We start from the raw sequence: 23,941 nt of genomic DNA, 5'->3' as shown, positions 1-23,941 counted from the left end.
CACATTGAGTACCTTTGTTCTTCTACTAGTAGTAGGCCTAAGTTACTTTTATACTTGTTTTTAATGCAGGACTTTAACTTGTAGTATATTTGTACTGCAGTACTGCTACTTTTACTTAATTAAAATATGTGAATACTTCTTCCACTACTGCCAACATCTATTATCCTCCCATTTCGAATTTCCAGTGGAAAAATATGTTTTCAAGTATTCGAAAACAGGGGATCTGCAGGCATTATAATCCAGTGATATAATATGCATAATGGTCATTCTGCACTTTGAGTACTACTTGTAGTATTAAGTACATTTTGATGATACTTTTGTACTTAATGCAGGACTTTAACTTGTAGTATTTTTATAGTGCAGTATTGCTACTTTTACTTAATTAAAATATCTAAATACTTCTTGCACTACTGCCAAATCTATTATATTAGCACTTATTGTATTCGTATTAGTTTGTTGCACTTATTGTATTCGTATTAGTTTGTTGCACTTATTGTATTCGTATTAGTCTGTTGCACTTATTGTACGTATTAGTTTGTTGCACTTATTGTATTCGTATTAGTTTGTTGCACTTATTGTATTCGTATTAGTTTGTTGCACTTATTGTATTCGTATTAGTTTGTTTCTGCACTATACTTTTGCTCTGGTTTATGCTCTTAGATGCTTGTTTAAGAAAGGAGATGCACTTATGACTTCTGGTGACTAGTAGTTCTCTTCATACCTATGTTGAATACACTTATTGTAAGTCGCTTTGGATAAAAGCGTCTGCTAAATGACTGTAATGTAATGTAATTATAGGTTACCCATCATAATGTAAAGTAATGTAAAGTAGCCACATCTTTACCAGCTGCAACATTAAGGTAATGTACACATTACAGTGATATAATATGCATAATGGTCAGGGATTAGTGGAAAAATATGTTTTCAAGTATTCGAAAACGGGGGATCTGCAGGCAACCTGGCAACCCTCGCTCCTCTGTTGACGCTGTTCCGAACTCTCGCGATATCCAGGCGGTCGCTGCCTGATAGGAATAATGGCCGCCTTCGTAGCAATGGCTGGAATGGGGAACAACACAAGAGGCGCATTGAGGCGTTTTAGCTGACCAGGGAGAGCCTAACAAACCGGGCACCCCCTCCTACCCGGCTTCCACAACGAATGGGCAGAGGGGGTCTTGCCAAAGGACACAAGAAACCAACGAGATTTGAGAGGGAAAGGGAGGACAGCTAACGCTAACCTCGGTGGCTAACGCTAGCTGGGCTATCAACACGGTTGTCACTGCCAGAGTAGCCCCGGAAGAGTGCTCTGGAGCTGGGCATCAAACGCTGAGATGAGTGGGCCAGTGCAGGACAGCGAGCCAGAGGCGAAGGTGCTTCTCATCAAGAGGCTTTACAGGTGAGTTTGAGAGGCCTGTGAGCAACCTGTCAGCTGCACGACATCATGCATTTGTCACCATGCTTTGTGCATAATATCCTGCAGAGATTGTTTAGATCTTCCTCTGTCATGATGTGTTATATTCAACCAGGGCCGTGGTGGAGTCTGTGCACAAGCTGGATGTCATCATCGGCAGCAAAGCGTCCTACAGAGAGGTCTTCAAGCCGGAGAACATCAGCCTTCGTAACAAGTATGTGCAGCTTTATAACTATTACTATTATAAGTAACTTAGGCCTACTACTAGTAGAAGAACAAAGGTACTCAATGTGCAGAATGACCATTATGCATATTATATCACTGGGTTATAACTATTGTGCAGAATGACCATTATGCATATTATATCACTGTAATGTGTACATTACCTTAATGTTGCAGCTGGTAAAGATGTGGCTACTTTACATTACTTTACATTATGATGGGTAACCTATAATTACATTACATTACAGTCATTTAGCAGACGCTTTTATCCAAAGAGACTTACAATAAGTGTATTCAACATAGGTATTCAAGAGAACTACTAGTCACTGGGTTATAACTATTGTGCAGAATGACCATTATGCATATTATATCACTGGCTTCAAGGGTTATAACTATGTGTACATGACCTTAATGTTGCAGTAAAGATGCTACTTTACATTACTTTACATTATATGGGTAACCTATAATTACATATTACATTATCACTGCAGGTTATAACTAAGTGTAAACATAGGTATGAAGAGAAATACAGAAGTCATAAGTGCATCTCCTTTCTTAAACAAGCATCTAAGAGCAGAAACCAGAGCAAAAATACGAATACAATAAGTGCTAATATAATAGAGCAGTGTGTGTGTGAAAGGAGGCAGCAGAGGAACCAAAACATCTGGCCAGTTGTGCTGAGCATCGTGCATTTCCCCTTTGGCCCATTTCCAGTTCACATAGATGATACAACCCCCCTCTGTTCAATTGAGATGAACTGCACCCAGAGCTTTTTTTTAACCCCTGATCAGACCTGGAATTTTACATCCACATTGTGTTCAAATACAGTTCACACTAAGCATTAGAAAAATGTTGTAATTCAATTCAATTTTTCAATTCAGTTTATTTTGTATAGCCCAGAATCACAAATTACAAATTTGCCTCAGAGGGCTTTACAATCTGTACACATGAGACATCCTCTGTCCTTAGACCCTCACATCCTCTGTCCTTAGACCCTCACATCCTCTGTCCTTAGACCCTCACATCGGCACAGGAAAAACTCCCCTTAAAACCCCTTTAACAGGGAGAAAAAAGGAAGAAACCTCTGGGAGAGCGACAGAGGAGGGATCCTTCTCCCAGGATGGACAGAATGCAATAGATGTCATGTGTACAGAATGAACAGCTTAACAGAGATACAACACATTCTATGTATATGACATAAATGATTCATATAATAAGAGTAGTAAGCAGAGTAACGAAGGAAAAAATGAAGACTACTTATAATAACAGCAGCAATTATTATAGTAGGATTATAATTATGAAATAGGGAATAGTAATAGTAATGTGACTAATAATAATAATGGAAGTAGCAGTGGGGTCACAGCAGGAGGCACGACTCGGGTCCAGGTACCACAACGATTCATGGAAACAGTCGGTGTCGGCACACAAACTGACAACCTATATTTCATTATAATCATTTGATCATATCTGTGAGGAAATTATGAAGTCTGCAAGTGTAAACCAACAAACCAAAAACAAATGTGGCTCGGTATTACAACCTGTGAATTGCAGTTGTTGGTTTTTATACTGCATACATTCAACCAGAAGCTCATAAAGTGAAAGAGGGAGTGAAAGATAGTGGACCGAGTGTCTCCACAGATGGTGAGACAGAGCAGATGGTGTCTTTATTCGCTCAGTGAATGCTTTGGGAACCAACATGCACTTTGCAAAACTTGACTAGACGTGCTTTCGTTGTGGTCAGGGGGTTGCATGTAAAGCTTAAGCAATTGGATGATTAATCAGTTAAAAAAAACAATTGGCAACTGCTTTGATAATCAGGTAATTGTGTCAGTCGTTTTTCAAGTCAAGATGCCAAAACCTCACCAATACCAGATTCTGACTGAAGATAAGCTTCTTGTCTTTGTCTGTACGGTAGTACACTGAACATCTTTGGATTTAGGACTGATGGTTGGATAAACTTAGACTGCTGGTTTGGCTATAGTAAATTATAATGGGCTTTTTTCACTGTTCTCTGACATTTTGTAGACAAAGGGATTAATCAAGAAAAGTAATTGTCAGATTAAGCGTTTGTATACATCCACGACCACACGTGTATGGAGAACAATTGATCTGATTCATTTGCACACATTTAGGGGTGATTTTTACACCTGTATTTAAAGAAATCATTTCCCCCATTACATCATTTAATGTAAGACCTGTGGTCATATATTGCATTTCACTTACAAAATGGCATAATTTGGCACCTCTGTGCAAAGTGAGGCTCCTGTTATTGTTCAGTATTATACTATCCTCTTTTGAATCGGAGCAAAGAGGAACCAACCATCTCGTCAAAGAGGAGATAATGAGAAATACTGCATGTTCTTGTCCAAACGTATTTACATATTTGTTTCATTGCCGGCACTCATAAAGCGAGGACTGAGGTTTCACAATATTCTGGAACCACTCTGACTTCTGAATCAGTTTACACATATCCTATGAGTCACCAAAGGGAAAGGCAACGCTTATTATCATTATTTTCCATTGATTTAGTGTCTATAAATAATGTATCATGCAACTAATGCTATTTTCACTTTAGATGAATCTGCAGATTTTTTTCTCAATCATGAATTAGTGCCCACCATTGAAGTTTGTACCCTGTCAAGTGTTTCTGTTCTGCGTGGCCTCACCTGATCATGTGAAAGCTATGCTGACTCATTGGTCCGCTTGTCAAACCGGTGACCCAACTACCTCCTTAACTTATGCATGTGTGTATCTGGGTTTTCTTTCTGTGTGTGTGTTGCAGGCTGAGGGAGCTTTGTGTGAAGCTGATGTTTCTCCACCCTGTCGACTACGGCCGCAAGGCTGAGGAGCTGCTCTGGAGGAAGGTTTACTATGAGGTCATCCAGGTCATCAAGACCAACAAGAAGGTAACTGGCCCTGCAGCTGGAGGGGGAAAATGTCTTTAGATGTCTTAGCCAAGCAGTTTTTCTTTTGTTAGCTGGCTTGACATGCTGACTGCCACTTAAAGGTCATCTCTACTCTGACATGTGCCACTTTGTGGTCACTGGTGAGAAACATACATCACAGAAGGCCCAGGAGTGTGTACATGGTATGCTTGGGTGGTCCCAATGGAAAAATCTAACCTTTAGAATTGGCACTTTTGGCACTTTTGGCTCTGCTGCTGGACTAAAATGGGAAAACCGTTTACCATCATTGCCCGTATCAAATGTAGCTGGATTATTTCCGCACTGATTTCTGTACCAGATAGTGTGTAATGTGATTCAGATGCTTGTGAACTTGAATTTTTTTTAACATTTTGATTGTCATCAAAAGATGAGTTTTTGTCATTTGTTTGTTTTAAATAAGTGTAAATAAAAGAAGTCGCTTCTTAAAGGGGAACTCCTCTGATTTTGCACATCAAAGTGTGTTAATAGGTCTTGGGGGGGGGTCCTACTGCGTATTAAAGATGCACCTATACCGGCATCAGTCAGATACTGACTCAGATAGCTGTGTTATGTATCGGGAACAATAGACCGATCTAGTACGGGATAGCATTATTTTAATGAATAACAATTTATTACATTCATAACTATATATTTATTTGATGCATTTTGTTTTAAAAGTTAGGAACCAATGTTGAGGTCAAGCCTGATCTTGCCTTACACATAAAGTCAGTCACTCCCAGTCATTCCCACACCATGAGGCAGACATCTTAATTAATCACTGTAATTGAATCGTTACTCGGTATCGGCCAAATCCCAGTTATGCAATAGTCAGATTGGTGATTCCCTACTTAATATGAACGTGAAAAAAGTTGTATAAACAAAGAGCAAATTCTGATAAATGTACTTAAGTGATGTCACTTAACTTCAAGTCAGACTACAAGTTTTTAAATTAAAACAAATCTGGCGGTGTGAAATTATAAAGAAGTGAGTTTATCAGACCCCTGTTTCCCGCTCCTCATCTCAGCTTTAGGCTTACAGCTTTAGTCTAAGTGAGACAATGCTAATGTTACAGAATCTGCAGACAAACTATCATCGTTAAAAATCAACTACATGGTATAAAAAAGACGATTTATCTGGTTCTGCTGCATCGATTTTTATATCTTTCTTTTTGACTGTCAATTGTGAATCAAATGATGTTATAGTTGCTTAAGTTTAACTTACCTCATTATATTCATTAGTTTGCCAGTTAGTTTTTTTCCTTTGCATTAAATGTTTCCCCATTGCTTGTCATTTTTAAACACGCACAATATATTTTAGTATTCCCGTTTATTGCTTTTTTGATGCTCATCGTAAACTACAGTAAGTACGCATGCTGTGTAGATGGTCTGGCTCACACTCCTCTGACTTATTGGCTCCTCTCTTTTCCTCGTTTGTAGCACATCCACAGTCGCAGCGCTCTGGAGTGCGCCTACCGTACGCACCTGATCGCCGGCGTGGGTTTCTACCAGCACCTGCTGCTGTACATCCAGTCCCATTACCAGCTGGAGCTGCAGGACTGCATCGACTGGACCCACGTCACAGACCCGCTGATAGGTCAGACACCAGAAACACAGATTCACACACAGATACAGAACATTCAAACCTCGTACTGAATGAGGAATGTGTAACGTTCACATGTACATGCTTGTAAATATTCATGTCCATATTTAAAAAGATATATATATATATAATTTAATTACAAAATCTTGTTTAAAATTACTGAAGACGTTTTGACAAATCACAGTGAAAAAAGCATAGGCGTGAACAACAGCCCTTTATACAGTTTTCCTTTCATAATGGCCAGAATGTTTCTTTTATTTTCATTATAAACAACATTTATATTTATTTCAGACAAAAAAAAGTACATATGTGAAAATGATACTAACAATACACTATTAAATGCCGGTACTATAGTAATTTTGGAGCCACGCAAGTCACTGCAACACTGTCCTGCAAATATTTCAGAATAAAAGCCTGGTGTAAACAAATGAAGGGATTCTGTCCACATAAAGATGCTAGAGGGCTTTTATTTTGAAGCAGAAACAGGAATCTTCTACAAATACACACTTCAGAACTGTAGTAACGGTGCTGGTATGATGTCAATATACTGTCAAAGATCATTTTCACAAGTTTGTTTACATATTTCAATGAACTCTATTATAGTGAGAAATTCACCTAAACGCATAATTATTTACTTTGCCATTTTTTGCAACAGTCAGAGTAGATTTCCTCATGAAATGGGGGTAAATCCCATTAAGCATGGTATTATGAGGGTTTTGAAACTTGTGTAATATTCAAACTGCTCAAACTCTCTGAAAGCCTCCACTGGAAAGTTGAACGTCATTTACAGGTGGTATTAGAATTGACTTTCACACAAACACAGATAATGAAAAGTGTGATCGCGCCATTGCGTTTAGAGCAGTTGTTTATGTGTCATTGTCTGAATTTAGTCCTTATCAGATGTCAGTGTTCCCTTGCACCATGCAAAGCAGACAAATGTATGGCTAAGTGCCAAGTCAATGCATTGTTGGCGAAGACAAAGAGACGGGTGCAGGGTCACCCAAGTTTGTAGTACTATGCAGCCGGCCCTGTGCTCATTAACAGGGGCTGAATACCAGGAGTACATTACTTTATTACAGTCCTTCAGCATGAAGTTAACATTTTTCTTATCAAGAAATATTAATCTTCTCGGCCACCTAAAACAAAAGCACCTGTGGACTTTAACACCTCAGGGACGGAGAGATAATATCTGTGTGCTCTGTCTCTAACATTCAGACTCTGCTATTTTGCAAAGTGTTGCTATGCTTGAATTGAAGCTCGTTTCTATTGTTACATAACTCCAAGTCATTTTGGATAAGTGCATCAGCTAAATGATGGAAATGAAGAAACACAAAAAACATGGTGTAATTGTTCCCCGCAGGCCGAAAGAAACCGGTGTCAGCCACCCCCAAGGAGATGGAGTGGGCACAGATGGCCTGTCATCGCTGTCTGGTCTACCTTGGAGATCTAGGTAATAACATGTTAATAGAATGTGCAAATATTTCACCCAGCTTGCAGAGGTGTGAGACAGCATGTGTGTGTCATTCAGCGTGGGAAAATTTGGCTTAGCTGTAGAGAATAATTGGCAGTAGGGCTGTTTGGTTTAGATTTATGTGATACAGAGATATTTGGGTTGATTTCACATGAAATTATCAAGAAAACGGAAATTATGTCAGCAGCACTTTCAGTTCGCCTTTGATAAATAAAATAAAATTCCAATTCATCCGTGAAAATGTTGTATTTAAGCCAAAGTCTATCTTGTTAACATTTCTTATAACTTTTTCTCTGTCATTTGAATGTTTCGTCTGCAGCCCGGTATCAGAATGAACTCGCTGGAGTGGAGGCTGAGCAGCTGGCAGAAAGGTTTTACCATCAGGCGCTGTCTGTCATGCCACACGTGGGTGAGTGAATGTAATGTAAGATTCCTTCTGGGAAAGCCTGGAATGCTTTGTTTCCTTAAAAGCTGTGGAAAATGCTTTCATCAGATGGGATTCTTTTGGTAGCCAGAATAATAACAACAATATGAAATCACATTGGTCAAGAGAAAAAGGAAGCAAATATTTAATTTCCTCATGATGTTTTTGTGGAAGAAAATGATGTTGAGATTGCAAATACGTTATGTGTTCAAACGCTGCTTAAAAGAAAAGTTTCGATGTTAAAGGAAATACTCCTATTGGCTTTCTCTGTGATAGTTTGATCCATACTGCTTCCAGTTTGAGCCAGCAGCTGGTTAGCTTAGCTTAGCATAAAGACTGGAAACTGTGGGAAACAGCTAGCCTTGCTCTGTCCAAAGGTAATAAGATCTACCAGCACCTCTAAAGCTCACTAATTGAAACATTATGGAGCAGTAACTTTAATCTGCAGTCCCGGCTGGGTATTGTATATAATAAGAGATGCACCGGTTGCTAGGTCAATTTAGATTTTTTTATAGTCTGACCTGCCTATTTTTTTTTTCTCTCTAAGAACTCAAATTGACAGCACAAACATATCTATACTTTTGACTTATCTTCGATGGGAAATTTAAATTAAACTGTATGTTCACAATAAAATGTTGACCAATAAATAACTTGGATTTCCTCCAAAACTGCACCAAGTTACAGGAACTCTTAACTTGCCCAACAGGTGTGTGTGTGTGTGTGTGTGTGTGTGTGTGTGTGTGTGTGTGTGTGTGTGTGTGTGTGTGTGTGTGTGTGTGTGTGTGTGTGTGTGTGTGTGTGTGTGTGTGTGTGTGTGTGTATGCCGCAGCTGCCACTGTGTGCGCTACATACGTGTGTGTGTGTGTGTGTGTGTGTGAGTGGACGCAACGTAAAACCATCATGTGGCACATGTGTGTAAATTTGACCGGCAAGAAATGATCTATATGAGACTGATCAGCTGACAACCGGAGCGTTTTGTCCGGTGGCTAATCAATTGATGCATCTCTATATATAATATTACTAATAATGTTGTTTTTACTGTTGGGTCTTTGTGCTTTGATTAGAACTGTATGTTTTAGTGGGTTTACTGATTTATTTGTTAATAACTTCATTAGAAGTATTTTGTGACTCCTCGCTCCATTAGTTAACTAGACAGAACTTTAGGTAATGATTCTCTGTCCACATCAGACAACTCCAAAAATGATGGTTAACTTGTTTACCCATTTCTTCATCCATCTGTCTACAGGAATGCCATTTAACCAACTGGGCACGCTGGCAGGAAGCAAGTTCTACAACGTAGAAGCAACCTATTACTACCTTCGCTGGTGAGGAATGCTTATGTACAGTTTGTGTTTGATGTTAACTACTGAACCACAACCCAGTAAGTCTTACCAGATGTTTTTTATCCGTCCCAGCATCCAATCAGACGCCCCCTTCGAGGGCGCCTATGGCAACCTGAAGCGCCTGTTTGACAAAGCTGCCAAGATGTACCACCAGGTGAAGAAGCAGGAAATGAAGAAGCTGTCTCCTTCTCGACAAAGGTGAGTCCACATTTACAAGATCACCTGAGGCTTTATGAGCCCTCTTTGGACAGCAGTGGTATTAATAATGTTTTCCTCTGGCTTGTCTATAAAAAAAAACAGTCTGAAATACAAACAGAATATTTGTACTTCACTGTGCTGACATCCCAGAGTAACTTTAATCAACTCCCAATTGACATCTGGGGTTAAATGACTGTTTTGCTTGCAGCATCTCTCTGCAGATAGGATTAGATAATTGTTGATCCCTGTGGGGGAAATTATGTTGTTGGAGCAACAAAAGTAACAGAAATCAGTAGGAATAAAAGACAAATATGCTCACAAATGAAGCTTGTAAAATAAGCGTTTCAAGAGATAATGCCTGGTGTGGATGGAAAAAATCCACAAAAAAATCTGGAAAGGATTAGATCGTATAGATATAGGTCAAGAGTCGTGTTGTTTGTTCACTATGGGATTATTTGGATCACCACTGTGCAACGAGCAAATAAGATAAAAGCATTCTTTTGCCACCTGGACTGAAAACAATCCGTTTTTTGTTCCATTTACATTAAAATGACTAATAAAGCTCTTAGCAGTTGTGTTCGTACTGTGTTTACCCAGAGAAATAGTGACATGTGCGGAATGTTTTGCACAACCATAAATTTATCTCACCAATAAACCCTGATTTTGGGACATAAACTCTTTTGCTTCTATTGAGTTAGATGAGGAGACTGATTCTACACTTTGTGCTTGTGTACGAATTAAACAAACAAGACATAACCTTGTTACCTTTGGATGGATCCAGCCAAGCTGTTTCCCCCTGCTTCCAGTCTTTATGCTAAAGGCTGCTGGCTCAAACTTTATATTTAGCATCCAGACATGAGAGTGGTATCGATCTTCTCGTTTAACTCTCAGCTAATAAGCATATTTCAGCCTCCTGCTTGCCTGGTGTACGTTGTTCACTCGTTGTTTGCTCAGGGGCCGGTTTCTCTTTCTCTGCGAGCATAAAAGGACAGTGAAAGAGCACCATCACTTTGCAACTACACCACACTGTGTCCATTGTTTCACATGCACAGGGGCCTCTAAAACATGAAAATGTTAAGTGGAAATGAAAAGAAAATGCTGCATTTCATTGAGAATGTTCATAAAAAAATAAAATATCTGTAATCTATGATTTCCATAATTTTGCTTTGACTTGTTTTGTGCAGATCAAAAGACATTAAGCACCTCCTGGTGAGCTTCATGTACCTTCAGAGCCTCCTGCAGCCCAAGAACAGGTGAGTGCTCTCCTGTCCTCCTCAACCTCGTCTTCCACTGCTTTAGAAACTGTCCACTTTTGTAACAAGCCTTTGGTTTTATTGTATTTTTATTGTACTTTTTATTGGTTTGTCAAGACTAAACATAGTCTGTTGTTTATGTTGAATCATTGTCAAATGGCTCTATCTTTAGTATCTACACTCCTACCTGCTCCAGTGACATCAAAGGCAAATGTTTGGTTTTGTGAAGTGAGGACAGAGTTTAAAAGTCTCCAGCGTTTACTGCCTGTTTACTGCCTGTCAAAATCTTCACTCAAACTGATGAAACCAGCAACAAAATGTACTTGTAGTTCATGAGCAAATATGAAGGACAGCAAAATGAACCTATCAAAAAACCAGCTTCAGCGTTATCCTTTGGTTATTCCTTGTTAGTTTGCATTGACTCTACTTTTGGTGCATCTTTTCATCGTGTTGCTTCCCCTCCTCTGTCTCTGTGTAGTCTAATGGAGACGGAGCTGACGTCACTTTGCCAGTCGGTGCTGGAGGACTTCAACCTGGTTCTGTTCTACCTGCCGCCGCCGACGCACGGCGCTGTTCACCACCCCCCCAGCGAGGAAGAGGAGGAGCAGCAGCTGCAGCAGCACGCTGACAGCTCCTGCCCCGTGCTGCCTGACACCCTCGTCTTCAAGATGGTAGTCACCTGTCTGATGGTGGTGCACAGCCTGAAGAGAGGAGGTTAGTGTTAGTGTGTTGTGTAGGCTGTTTCGTACGTCATCATATTTTTTTTTTTTAAATACATTTTGATAGCTAATGTATAACTATAACAGAGTAGTCGGTAAATGAACGTTAAGGTTAGGTTATCTTTATTGTTCCGCCAGGGGAAATTTGCAAAACACAACATCAACAGCACAATTTAAATGAAAATTGGTACCAAGTTAACATACAAAAGCGCAAGTGTGCAAGGGATATGGAAAGAGTGCAGCCAGAGCCTGTTTTTCCTGTAATGTCATTTGAAAAGACGAACTGCCGTTTTATTACCATCTTGAGTGGCACACAAAGTAGATTTTTATATTTTTGTAGCTCTGCAGTTAACTAGCCAAAAAGGCCACACACTTCTGCCCAAAACACCCACTTAAGAGTTGTCCTTGTTTCTTGCCGCTATTAGAGGATCTGTGTGATGGATTGAACTAAAATTCAGATCCCGACTTGCAATTTAAAGAAATACATAAATCTGCAGATTGATGGTAATTGATAAATAATTAAAAAAAAAAAAAGTTTTAATTTATATAAATGTCAAATGGTTGCCTGTGGAGACATTCACAGAAAAAAATCACAAGCGGAGCTCAGTCAATGATGCGTTTTCCATCACTGAGCAGTGATTGGTCCGCCATAGAGGGTAGGCGGAGCTTACGCAACAGACTCAATCATCAACTCATGTCTCTGAAGCAGCGTACTGTTTTTTTCTGTCTCTGCAAGCGCTGTGAGTTAACAGTTAATGTGGCCAAATAATCAAAGAAAAGAGAGACGACTACAGACGAGGAAACCTCTAAAACAAGTGAAAACCCAGAGAAACAAATTCAACATTCAGAAGCAGGCAAATAGTCAAAAAAGAATTACTAGACACTGTTTGGATCTCTGGGAAGTGAGATCCAAAAACACACCTGTGTTTTCCTGCCAAGTACACATTTAAAATGTAAATGTTTTTTTAGTACTAATACATGTTTTACTATGTCTTTAGGATCAAAGCAGTACAGTGCGTCCATAGCTTTCACTCTGGCGCTGTTCTCCCACCTGGTGAACCACGTCAACATTCGACTGCAGGCTGAGCTGGAGGAAGCGGAGAGCCAGGTGCCTCCACTTCCAACTGACGCCACAGGTGAGAGAGGAAATCTCTTCCTCCATATATGGAGGGAGAAAGGAAGACAAATGCAGCTGCTTGTGAGTTTATCTCCCAGCAAGTGTCTTCCACACAGATAAATGTGTCATACCCAGCGTATCCTCATCCTTTAGGATTAAAAGAGCTGTCTGCTATGATTTAACATCAAATCTTTTTGGAGAACCACAGCGTTATTTGAAGTCAAGAGCAATTTAAAGTTGAATGATAAATATGTAGTTAGAAGTGAGAGATTTCAGAGAGTCATCTGTGACAAGAAACCTGGATAAAAAAAAAAAAAACAGGCATTACATTTTTCTTTTCTTATCTAGATGACCTGGAGATGAGGGACTTATCAGCTCCAGCGACGGATCGCCCGGTTGAGAAGCCTCTGCAGAACGGCTCCCTGGAGCAGGAAGACGAGGAGGAGGAGGTGGTGAAGGACGAAGACGGCCACGAAAGGGTCGCCGCCAAAAAGCCTTGCAGTGCGGAAGAACAGCGGCAGTTGGAAGAAGAGAAACAGAGACAGAAGAAGAAGTACACCCGTCTCTCCAGACTCCGCCGACGCCGCTGTGCACGCAAGGACACTCGGGGAGAGGACGAAAGCGACCTGAGCGAAGGCTTCGAGAGCGAAGAGGACGAGGACGACGACGAGGAGAGGAAAGGCCACGCTGACTCGACAGGTCCCACCACGACGGCGACCCCGACCAATCCACCAGCTGTCAGGAAGGAGGCTAAGAGAGGGCCCCTGGCGGAGGAGGCCAGCTGGGGGAGCGGCTCAGAGGAAGAGGAGGAGGAAGGAGGGACAGCGTTTGACGTGGAGACCGACTCGGACATGAACAGCCAGGAGTCTCGCTCCGACCTGGAGGACATAGAGGACACGGAGACCTCGGACAACCTGGAGGGTCAGGCGCGGGAAGACAAGGACGAAGAGGAAGATGAGGACCAACCCAAGGAGGAAGGAGGCGACAGGGACGGCGATACGCCTCCGACCACCAACGGGCCTCTCCTGCCCAGCGACTCCAGCATCAGCAGCAACCTCCAGGCCATGTCCTCGCAGCTCTTCCAGGCAAAGCGCTGCTTCCGCCTGGCGCCCACCTTCAGCAACATGTTGTTGAGGCCTCAAGCCTCGTCTTCCTCGGGTATCCCCACCCCGACCGAGGCCTCTGCTCCCCCTCCCAGGAGACACCCCCTCCTCCCGGGGATTCACCCTGCGACTTGAACCCCGGTGCTGCCAACGGAACCAATGAAAATGGTAATGTGCTCCTTACCTCGAAGTTACATCTAATGTGTCCTTTTTGTTTGCTTCCCCCCCCCCCCCCACTTACTCAAACTATTTTTTGTTTTACTATTGTGTCACCTCCTCTAGACTTGGACTCTGATTCTGAAGGCAGCCAACACAGTACTCACTCAGTACATAGTGAGAAAACCCTCTTAGAGAAGCTGGAGATCCTGACCAACCAGGGTTTGATCCAGGTGGTGAAGGTCTTTGTTGATTGGCTAAGGACAAACACCGACATCATCCTCATGTGTGCGCAGGTGAGAGCGCTGAATGTCCTGCTTTTTCTATGAAACACTGACATTTTTAGGAGTATATTTAACAAACTGGTGCTCTCTGCAGAGTTCTCAAAGCCTGTGGAACCGACTGTCTGTGTTGCTCAACCTGCTTCCAGATGGCAGCAAGATGCTCGAGGCTGGTGAGTTATTGCTTCAAGATTTACACTCCTTTTATAGCTCAGTAGGTACAGGATGGCACAACAAAATCCATTCCCACTGGAACAACAATACTAAAATGTCCTTTGAGACACACACTAAACCACTAATTTACAGGAGTAGTTAGACATCTTTCGACCTTCTTGTATTATATGTCTTGCAGGGAGGGATTTGTGCCACTCTCATATCTGTATGCTAAATATAAAGCTAGAGATAGCAGGTGATTAGCTTTGCTTAACAGGGAAGCAGTATGTCTGGCGTGTATAGGTGTATAGTTATGGTAAAAAGCAAGTATCAATTACAAGTTTGTGCGAAATGAGATCTGAAAGGAATTTAAAAAAATTGTCAGTGTAGTTTGATGTGATGGTTATTCAACATGTGGTTTTCCATGTTTGTAAATGTTTTTCATGTATAATGATTATGATAATTTTGTCCATGTCCCCGAGCTCTTTTTCCATCCCTGTACTGCGTGCACTAACTTATCAAACAGTGCTAATACTGAACATTTGTCTTCCTGTGTGATCTTTTAACAACTGTGCTCTCTGAGTCTACAGCTCATTTGTTTATTTATCTGTGTGTGTGTGTGTGTGTGTGTGTGTGTGTGTGTGTGTGTGTGTGTGTGTGTGTGTGTGTGTGTGTGTGTGTGTGTGCGTGCGCGCCGCAGAGCTCGGCCTGAACGCAGAGGTGACGGAGCTGTTAAATGAGTGCGAGCAGCCCGGTTTAGTCCAGAGTCTGCTGCTGCCTGAGGATGTGGCTCTGCGTCACCTGCCGGCTCTCAACGTAGCTCACCGCCGCCTTGATTTTACTCGCCGCAACCCCTCCCTCAGCTCCCTACAGGAGGTACACACACCAGCACACAGATACACACAGGATTCAGACATTACAGATGTTCAATGATGTAAAAAAAAAAAAAAAAACACAAAAGGAATCAGCTCCACCATTCCAATAACCAACGTATTATTGTAGAATCATGGCACACGTTTTTTGCCATTTTTTTGTTTTTGGCAAAACTATTTTCAGTGTACAATATTGAAATAATTACTGAACTTTCAGGAAGATATTATATTTTAAATATATTTTACAGTATTTTACACTGTTGTTCTGCATGTGACAAAAAAAATGACAGATTAAATTAAATTAATAAATAAATAAGACTGCAGCTGAAATGAATTGGCGTCTATTTTGAGGATTATTTCATCGTTTACGATGTTTTGTTTGTACAAAATGGTTGATTAGAGAAGCTTTAAACCTTGAATATGTTTATTTTTTCTACTTTATTTTGGATCACTTTAAAGCAGCAGTTCACACAGTAATTTTATAGTTTTATATTTGAACAGAATAACCAATCTTTTCAGCTTTTTATAATATTATTACAGAACACAAAAATAGAAAATGAGATCAAGAAATAAAATAGACATACTTAAACAAAAGAAGGGCTTCTATTTGAAATTTATGTTCCAATTCTCCCAAATTCCCTCAAATGTGATTTCTTTGTGGAAAAAAAAATATTTCCATTAGAAATATCTGTAGTATCGAAGTATATCTTTTAGAATCCCATCTTTCCCAGGACACTGAAACATGTAAAGCCTCAGGTGTTCCCTTCATCACACACTAAAGACATGGTGTAGTTGGAGTAAAAAGTCATTTTGAGGTTCATTTATCCAACATGATATTTAATTATCAAACATTACATAAAACCTTTTTAACATGTTCTTCCCTCTCTTTTCCTCCAGTGTGTCGTGCGAGTGTGTTGCATTCGCAGTTTTGGCCACTTCCTGACGAATCTCCAGGGCAACGTGCTGCAGTTCAACCCGGAGGCGGGCATCTTCACCAGCATCAGCCAATCGGAGCAGGATAATCTGGTGCAGCAGGCCAAGGCCCAGTTCCGAATGGTGAGTGACATCTGAACAGAACAACGTGAACGAAGAACCAGCGGGGGGGCCCTCATTCAGTCAAGTCTCATTATTCTGTGTGCCGCTTACACACCAGTGTAAAATGGTGTCGTTGTGTAACTGTTGAACTATATAAATGAGTGAAGAATGTTTAATTAATGACCTGGAACCAAAATGATTTTAATTTTTTTTACTTTGGAGCATAGCAGCTGTCCCTTTTGATGTTGACTCCCCTGTCTCTATCTGTATTTGTCCAGGCTGAAGAGGAGGCTCGTCGAAATCGCCTAATGAGGGATATGGCTCAGCTTCGACTACAGGTTTTAAATCTTATCGCCCTTTTCCACTTGCTGTTTACCCTGTCTGTGTTTCCCTTTGAAATCTGAGCAGTGACACAGCGTAGACACAGCTGCGTGCTGATTCAGTCATCACTGCCAAAAGAGCAGCGCTCAGGGCGTGTTTTTTGATAGAAAATGTTGAAAAAAACAGTTGTTTTCTTGCGTTTGTGTATGGAAAAAGAAGGATTTTATAGTTACCTTTTTATTGGGTGTAAGATCCACTTTGTGGAGATTAATGTTTGCCAGGAGGCAGATGGTTTGACATTAACATGAACCAGCTGACATCAGTCTAGATCTCACTGAACACTCACCCAAACCATCTGCCGTAGGTAGTGTGAAGGTTATAGGAACCTTCAGATAGTTGTTTTTATTTATTTCTATGACCATAAAACCTTATAATACACACTTTACAATAATAGCACATGATCTGCTGTTGGACCTCTTGTTCTGCAGTTGGAGGTGTCGCAGCTAGAGGGCAGCCTTCAGCAGCCGAAGGCCCAGTCGTCCATGTCTCCATACCTGGTGCCAGACACCGCTGCTCTCTGCCAGCATCTGAACCTCATCCGGCAGCTGGCCGGCAGCGGCTGCTTCATCATCATCATCCCGAGGACAGGTCAGTGCACAGTCTGGAGCAGTGTGTTGTGTCTGGGGCCCTTGTGTGTGGCATATTAAACAAGGTAGATGATGAGGATTCAGTGATTTCGAGGGACGTTTTATCATGATCTCTGACTTTACTTACTCGTTTTTCACAAAGTCGGTTTGTGATTAAAATTCAAATGTCCTGTGTGCTGACCTGACAGTTTGCTCTGATACTTACTCTGACCTTCTTCTTTGTCGTAGTGATTGATGGACTTGACAGGTTGAAGAAGGAAAATGCCGGTGCTAGAGATGGCATCCGCTTTCTGGAGTCTGAATTTCGCAAAGGCAACAGGTGGGTGTTCTTCTGCTTGCACCTGTCTAGGATTTTATGTGAACTAGTTTTTGTTTCCTGGTATTTGTTAAACACAAACCTCACTTTTTCTCCATAAAACTGTTATTTTGGAGGATTATTTAAATATTCTGTATCACATCTTTCTGTAGGTACATTCGCTGCCAGAAGGAGTCTGGTCGAAGTTTTGAAAGAGATAAACTGAAACGTCAGGACATCGAAGCCTGGTAAACCTTGCTCCCTATTCTACAGTTACCTCTATTTGTTTTCTAAGATCCTCATTGGATGACTATATCTCTTTTTCTTTTTATTTCAAGGCATTTATACAAGATGGTGGACAGCTGTCGTCAGCTAACGGTCTCCCAGAGCAACGGAGACGAAGATACAGCCGGCATGGTGACCATTCTTACCGACCATCAGGTGGAGGAGCTTTGCACTCGGTCAGCAGCTATGAAGGTCAGTCACTCTCGTTATTTTGTTACGCTACAGACCAGAACAAAACACTCGGGGAGATGACATTTTCCACCATGACAAGTCCAGTTTCAGCTCTATTTTTGCTACAGTGCTGTCCTATCGGTTCTCATACGGATCCCACAGCCATCTGGTGATTTTGGGCAGTGGGCGTGAAGATGCTGTTGGACGATCCAACAAGCACTTCTCTGGAAGCACAGCAACACCATTATTGTTGTTAGAGTTTAGCCATTAGATTAAACAAACATTTTGAATCCCTATTTCTTTCTTCTCAATAGCAGCGTGTTAGGAAAACATTTGCATTTGCTGTAATGAATAAGAAATATACTTAAAAGCATTGTGTAAAATAATGAAGGCCAATTTTTTCATGTATTGCATATAGGCTTGGGCAATATGACACTATTATTGCCTTTTTGGTTGGCCACTGTAATGCTCCTCACATCTCCACAATATCAGAAAGATATTCAATAATGCACAGCTGTTATGATTTTTCTGCTATTTTCAGTCATTTTCTTTCACCTTTTCTCTTGCTTTTTCTATCCATCACCGCATCTTTGTAGTATCATAAAAAAGTAACAATATGCTAGCATACTTCTGTCGCTGTACATAATTACTAAGGCTGACCTGAATGCTTCGAAGCTTCAACCGTTGCCATGGTAATAGATATCACAATCATCATTCGATAGGTTGTTTTGGATAGTTTTTTGTTTTTTTTAATATATATATGCATCGGCCTACACCAAAAATCCTAAATAGCTCATGCATAATGAGTAATGGTTATCTCACATTACTCATTATGCATCAAAATGAATTAGTAAGAGTTATTCTCAGACAGATTGTGCTGTTTGTTGTGTGCAGAGGGTGTGTGTGTTGTGTGCAGAGGGTGTGTTTTGTGTCACAGGATCTGAACCGCAGCAGAGGAGATCGTTAGACAAAGCCAGGTTTTTTTTTTTATATGTTATTGGTTACAGTCTTTATTTATGAATTTGTTTATAGGCTTACATATGAGCAAATTCATTTGATCTGCTATCTCTGTCATTTATCTAATGTTATTGGGGAGTTTTAATATCACTTTACCCTTATTTCATGTCTGTCTTTTTTCCTCCCCGTCAGTCGGCGGTCCAGGCGGCGGGCTCGGCGGGCATGGAGCTGAAGAACATCGTGGAGTTCTACCGGCAGTGGAAGGAGATTGGCTGAGAGGTCCAACGGGGGGCAGCTGTCGGCGCTGCGAACAGCTGATCGATCACAACACTCGCTCCCTCTCTCTCTCTCCCACTCTTTTGCTCTGTGTGTATCTGCGTCTTCAAAAGGCAAAAAAACAACTCAAAAGAAAGCTGAATCGAAGGGAAAGAGTGCAAAGCTTAGAGGAGTGGTAAAGTTAAGACAGTGGAGTAAAATAAAAAAACGATTAAAAAGAGAAATGCGAGCGAAACGGCGCTGTAAGAAAGAGCAGATCTCCCACCTCCCAATCCTAAACATAAAGAGTGACCCCTAGTGGTCGGAGCGCGGAAAACGGTGGGGGAACGCTACACAACTTTTTAAGTGCCCCTGGTTCACACCCTAACCAGGAATACACTGTATATGTTAGCAAACGAGTACATACGTGTCGAGAGAGAAACCGCACACACACATTTAACACATTCACGCTCAGATGAATCCATGTAGATGTTTAGAGCAGTGGTTTGGATTTCCGTTCCCTCCTTCCCTTTCTCTTCAGTGTGTATTTGAGAAAAGAGGGTAAAGAATGTGCGAGTCACATAGGACTGCGTTTTTTGGGGGGAAGTCGAGGGTGTATGACGACAACTTTTAGGATGGAGAAAACCCACTCTGTCCACCTGACACCTGAGGCTTCCAGCCCTTCAAAATAAAACCAGGCGCCTCGTCGCTCATCGGCCTCGAGGAAAGGTTGAGGAAGACATAATGTAAACTTCTCCGGGATCGGTTTTCTTTTCCTATGTGGTTCTTTCTGTTTTCGTTTCTCCTTATTTTGCGGTGTACTTTTTGTGAACAGTGACTTGTATTGTGCTATTCTGTATGAGAAGAGGAAAAAGGAAAAAAAAATACAAAAAACAGGTGTTGTCCTGTTTAAAAAGGTTTTAATTTGGATTTTATTTTTGTACCCAAATGATGTTGTTTATTTTGCTTTTTTTTTGTAAGCTAAATCTGAATGAGATATGCAAGAATGTTTAAGGGAAAGGGAAGGGGTCGTTGCCGTGCGTTGATCCACTGAACAAATCCTTCATGTCTGAAAGTAAAAATAAACGACTTATAATCCAGAATTTATTTATCAAGGTGTCATGTTAGCGGGGAGCTAGAAGCTGATTAGCCTCACGTTTGTAGCCAGTCGTCAAGGAGGCTCAAAGGAGAAGGGGGCCGGCTGACTCCCCCGGGGGGGGAATGTGGGTTGTGTTTGGACTCCTGTAAACTCCTAAAAATGTGTCCCATCTACATCACCGTTTCCATAGTGACTGTCCCATCATGCACAGTGCAAAAGAAAAACCAGTATACGTGTGTGGCCATGCATTGAACAATAAAAAGAAACTCGTATAAGATGATGACTTCTTTTTTTCTTCTTTTTACTCTGTGCCAGAAAATGAATCCTCCAGAAATCTATTTAATCAACATTCCACCAGCTTTACACATAAAGTTGAGCTTTCTTGTTGTGAATAGTTCTGCTCAGCCTCTGAAAACAGTTCTATGATTTCTTCTGTGCCTCTAAGGGAGGAGTAAAATGTTTGTATAACAACACATGGGGCTTCGTTGTTGCAGTTGTGGTGCTTCAAGTGCCGGTAAGACATAAAAAAATGCAAGTAGTAGGAAGTCCCAACACTCGAGAGTCCTGAATCCTCTAAACTGGTCTAAAGTCTTTCTGGGGACGCTGCCTCTCCTCTCAAACTAGGTCTCTGTGTGCCATTCTTTCTGGGTTTTTTTTTTTTTGTTGTGTGTTCTCTGTCCCCGGGCCCCATGCCCACCACTGACCGGAGCACACTGAACAACCAATCCCCTTGCAGCAGGGTCAGTGCCACTCCGACAGAAGACGGCTGGCACTGGTTCCTGGCCCCCTTTTTCTTTTTTTTTGCTGGGTAAGGGGGTTGGGGAAACCTCACTGACCCAAGGCAATCCTCTTTCAGTGAGCCCATGAGGCTGCGTGGCTGCTGGGACAGGATGAGAGGTTTAAACACACAAAGAGCCCATTAGTTAGATTCATAACTTGGTTAAAAAGCAGCTGTGATCTGTCTGAGAGATGTCCATGCAGGGGTCTCTGCTCGCTGTGGGGAAATGCCTCGCCTGCTTGGAGTTTATGCGTAAGTAACTTTAGTCTTTTGGACAAGTTTGGACTTCACATGTGAACCTCAATAATCATTTTCTTGCAGAGAATCTCTTCAAAGTGCTCATGCATTTAATTCAGAACTGAAGTAAGCCATGTTTGCTCTTATGTTAATGATGCTGGGGCTCTTCTCCTCTCTGCCTGGTCTCCTGACAGTGAACAAGGTTTTTTCTTTTTTGCTTTTTTTTTGTCTTTGCCACATCCAATGGGAAAAAAAGCCTCTGCCCTGAGGGTGGGATTTCAACACTGGGGGGATGCAACGGTGTTTTCATTCGGTTACTGTAGGAATGTGCAGAGGAGAAGAGGAGGGGGATGTTTGATGCAATGGGGAAAGTGCGCGAATCTGGAATAAATATGGATTTATGACTTCATAACTTACTTTTCCCAATCCACGCTGCAGAATCCTTTCATCTGAGCCAACAATGAGCTCATCGGACACGTAAGGCTGAAAGGTCAGACCAGTCACTGTGCTTGCATCCATAGTATTCGGCTGTAGTATTACATCATCACTCTAACTGTGACTGAGTGTTTCAATTTCTCCCTAAAAAAAACTATTGTTTCAGTAAACTCACTCCCTTTCCGTTCGTACAGAGACCTCAGAGGATTTCACTAGTAAGTCACTCCCATTTATAGGAACTGAACGCAGCTTTTGCCAAATAGTACTTTACTAATAATTCGGGGATATTACATCAATGTTTTCTCACTGCAAAATGATAAACACACTTATGTAGTCGGGTATTGAACCTCTCATGAGCTCTGGTGCAGGTCATTGGCTGTAAACATGTTTACTTTGTTTACGCATGTCCTTTCTTGAGGGTTTAAATATGATAATATTTGTATTGGGAACATGTTTTTATTCATTTTCATGCTTTCAAGTGTTTTTTAGCTTGGTCTTCCTCTTAACATGTTTTTTTTGTAAACCTATTGGGCAAAGTAGCAAATGACATTGACTTGAGGACTTTGTGTACTTTTTACTTTATTCAAGTATTTCCATTTTCTGCTGCTAGTACTTCTACCCCACGCAATACAGAGAGGAAATGAAAGTTACAGTTTCTGGTTGCTGTGATGATGATTGGCTTATACATTTTATGTGTTTCTAAAAATTGAACCACACTGACCAACAATACCATTAGAATAACAATCTGAGGAGCAGCTCTGCATTGTGAATACTTTTATGGATACTTTATGTACATTGTACTTGACTTTTACTTGAGCAACAAAGTGTGAATCCAGGTGATAAATATTATTGAAATAATATCAACTTTACAGCTACAAAGTCCCTCACAATACAATGACATATAGAAGACGATCAGATAAAATGAAGTAAGCTAAAACAATATTATTATAAATAAATGACTGAAAAGGCAACTTTTAAAATGTTTTCTTGCTCCACACGAGTTATTCCAGAGTCTTGGAGGTAGAGCAGCTGAATTGTTGTACACATAAGAGGTGTTTGGTTTTTTAAACTGATGTAACACAAAATGAAGTTGTATTGGATACATCCTGCAATACTCTGGAGTACTACACTCTGCATATGGATTTGATCTGGAGGTTATTAGTGTGTGTCTTTGTTTGGAACACACAATTTCCTATAGATGTTTTCATTTGCTTTTTTGAAACGTGACACTTGAACTTGTTGACTTATTCAGCCAATAACAAATGTATTCATGGGTGGTAACTGCATGGTGAGGTGTATCACTTACTTTTGCTCTACTAGAATATTGTTAATATGGTTGGAGTTATGAGGGGTGAACAATATTGTTTGTGTCCCTCAGGTGTTTGACGTCACACATGCTCTTTGTTTTGGCAGACTCAAACGAGACCTTCGCAGAAATCATGATTCGATAGAAAGCTGGATGTTTTCTCGGTGCAGTTTAAAACAGGATGTCCTCCCTGGTCAGAGTTTGGACAAAGGAGTATCCCCACAGGCCCATTCCTCAGAGTCATGTGATCTAGTCAAATGATGATAAGTCAAAGGCAACTGGACGTATGAGACCTTGAGGACGTTGAGTCATCAGAGGGGTTCAATCAGAGCTGAATGATGTGGAGTAACATCCTGTATTTAAGCACTGACTGGGTCACTGAGGTCATCACTGTCAGGAGTGCATTACAGTATGTGTTTAGCCAGGCTAGCTGCATAGTGGTCTGTCCTCCACTTTCGTCCAGACTGATTTCGTCGTGGATTGCCATGAAGTATTTTACAGACATTCATGGTTCCAACAGGATTGCTATTTTTATGAAAGTAAAAGTACTTCTTCCATCACTGCTGTCACTGTTAGCTGTAGCGCTAACGTGACTTTCGACATAGTTAGTAAAATGAGAGGATTTCTGAAGGGAGTCTGGTGTTTGGAGACACTAGCGGATTGGTCCACAGGGAGAAATAAATTCATCCCAAAATGAAAGTTCCATGTAGTAGCTTTAAGTTAAAGTACATACATATATACTTAATGTACAAAACGTAAAGGTAAACTACCCATTATTTAGAATGTGCCATTCAGATTAATAAGTATAATATATCACTGTAATATAAATAGTGATGCATTAATGTGTTCAATTTAATGTTGAATGTTAAATTGGGAC

The 23,941-nt window shown here is 41.0% G+C and overlaps 1 protein-coding gene across 1 annotated transcript; it reads left to right on the top strand.

The window, feature by feature from the left end:
• The first annotated feature begins 1,014 nt into the window (after positions 1-1,014).
• On the top strand, positions 1,015-20,574 carry smg5 (SMG5 nonsense mediated mRNA decay factor). The gene is given in 23 exon segments (XM_054622087.1): positions 1,015-1,393; positions 1,524-1,622; positions 4,413-4,536; positions 5,991-6,147; positions 7,514-7,603; positions 7,944-8,033; positions 9,295-9,373; positions 9,464-9,589; positions 10,774-10,842; positions 11,321-11,556; positions 12,560-12,697; positions 13,027-13,869; positions 13,872-13,949; positions 14,064-14,233; positions 14,316-14,391; positions 15,072-15,247; positions 16,141-16,299; positions 16,557-16,616; positions 17,088-17,247; positions 17,475-17,565; positions 17,715-17,789; positions 17,880-18,018; positions 19,147-20,574. Coding segments are annotated over 23 exon segments (3,384 nt in total). The 5' UTR covers positions 1,015-1,328; the 3' UTR covers positions 19,231-20,574.
• Positions 20,575-23,941: the final 3,367 nt, after the last annotated feature.

The sequence above is a fragment of the Anoplopoma fimbria genome, chromosome 20 (genome assembly GCF_027596085.1).
Source record: "Anoplopoma fimbria isolate UVic2021 breed Golden Eagle Sablefish chromosome 20, Afim_UVic_2022, whole genome shotgun sequence".
NCBI classification, from domain to species: Eukaryota; Metazoa; Chordata; class Actinopteri; order Perciformes; family Anoplopomatidae; genus Anoplopoma; species Anoplopoma fimbria.
This window is presented reverse-complemented; position numbering and strand designations above follow the sequence as displayed.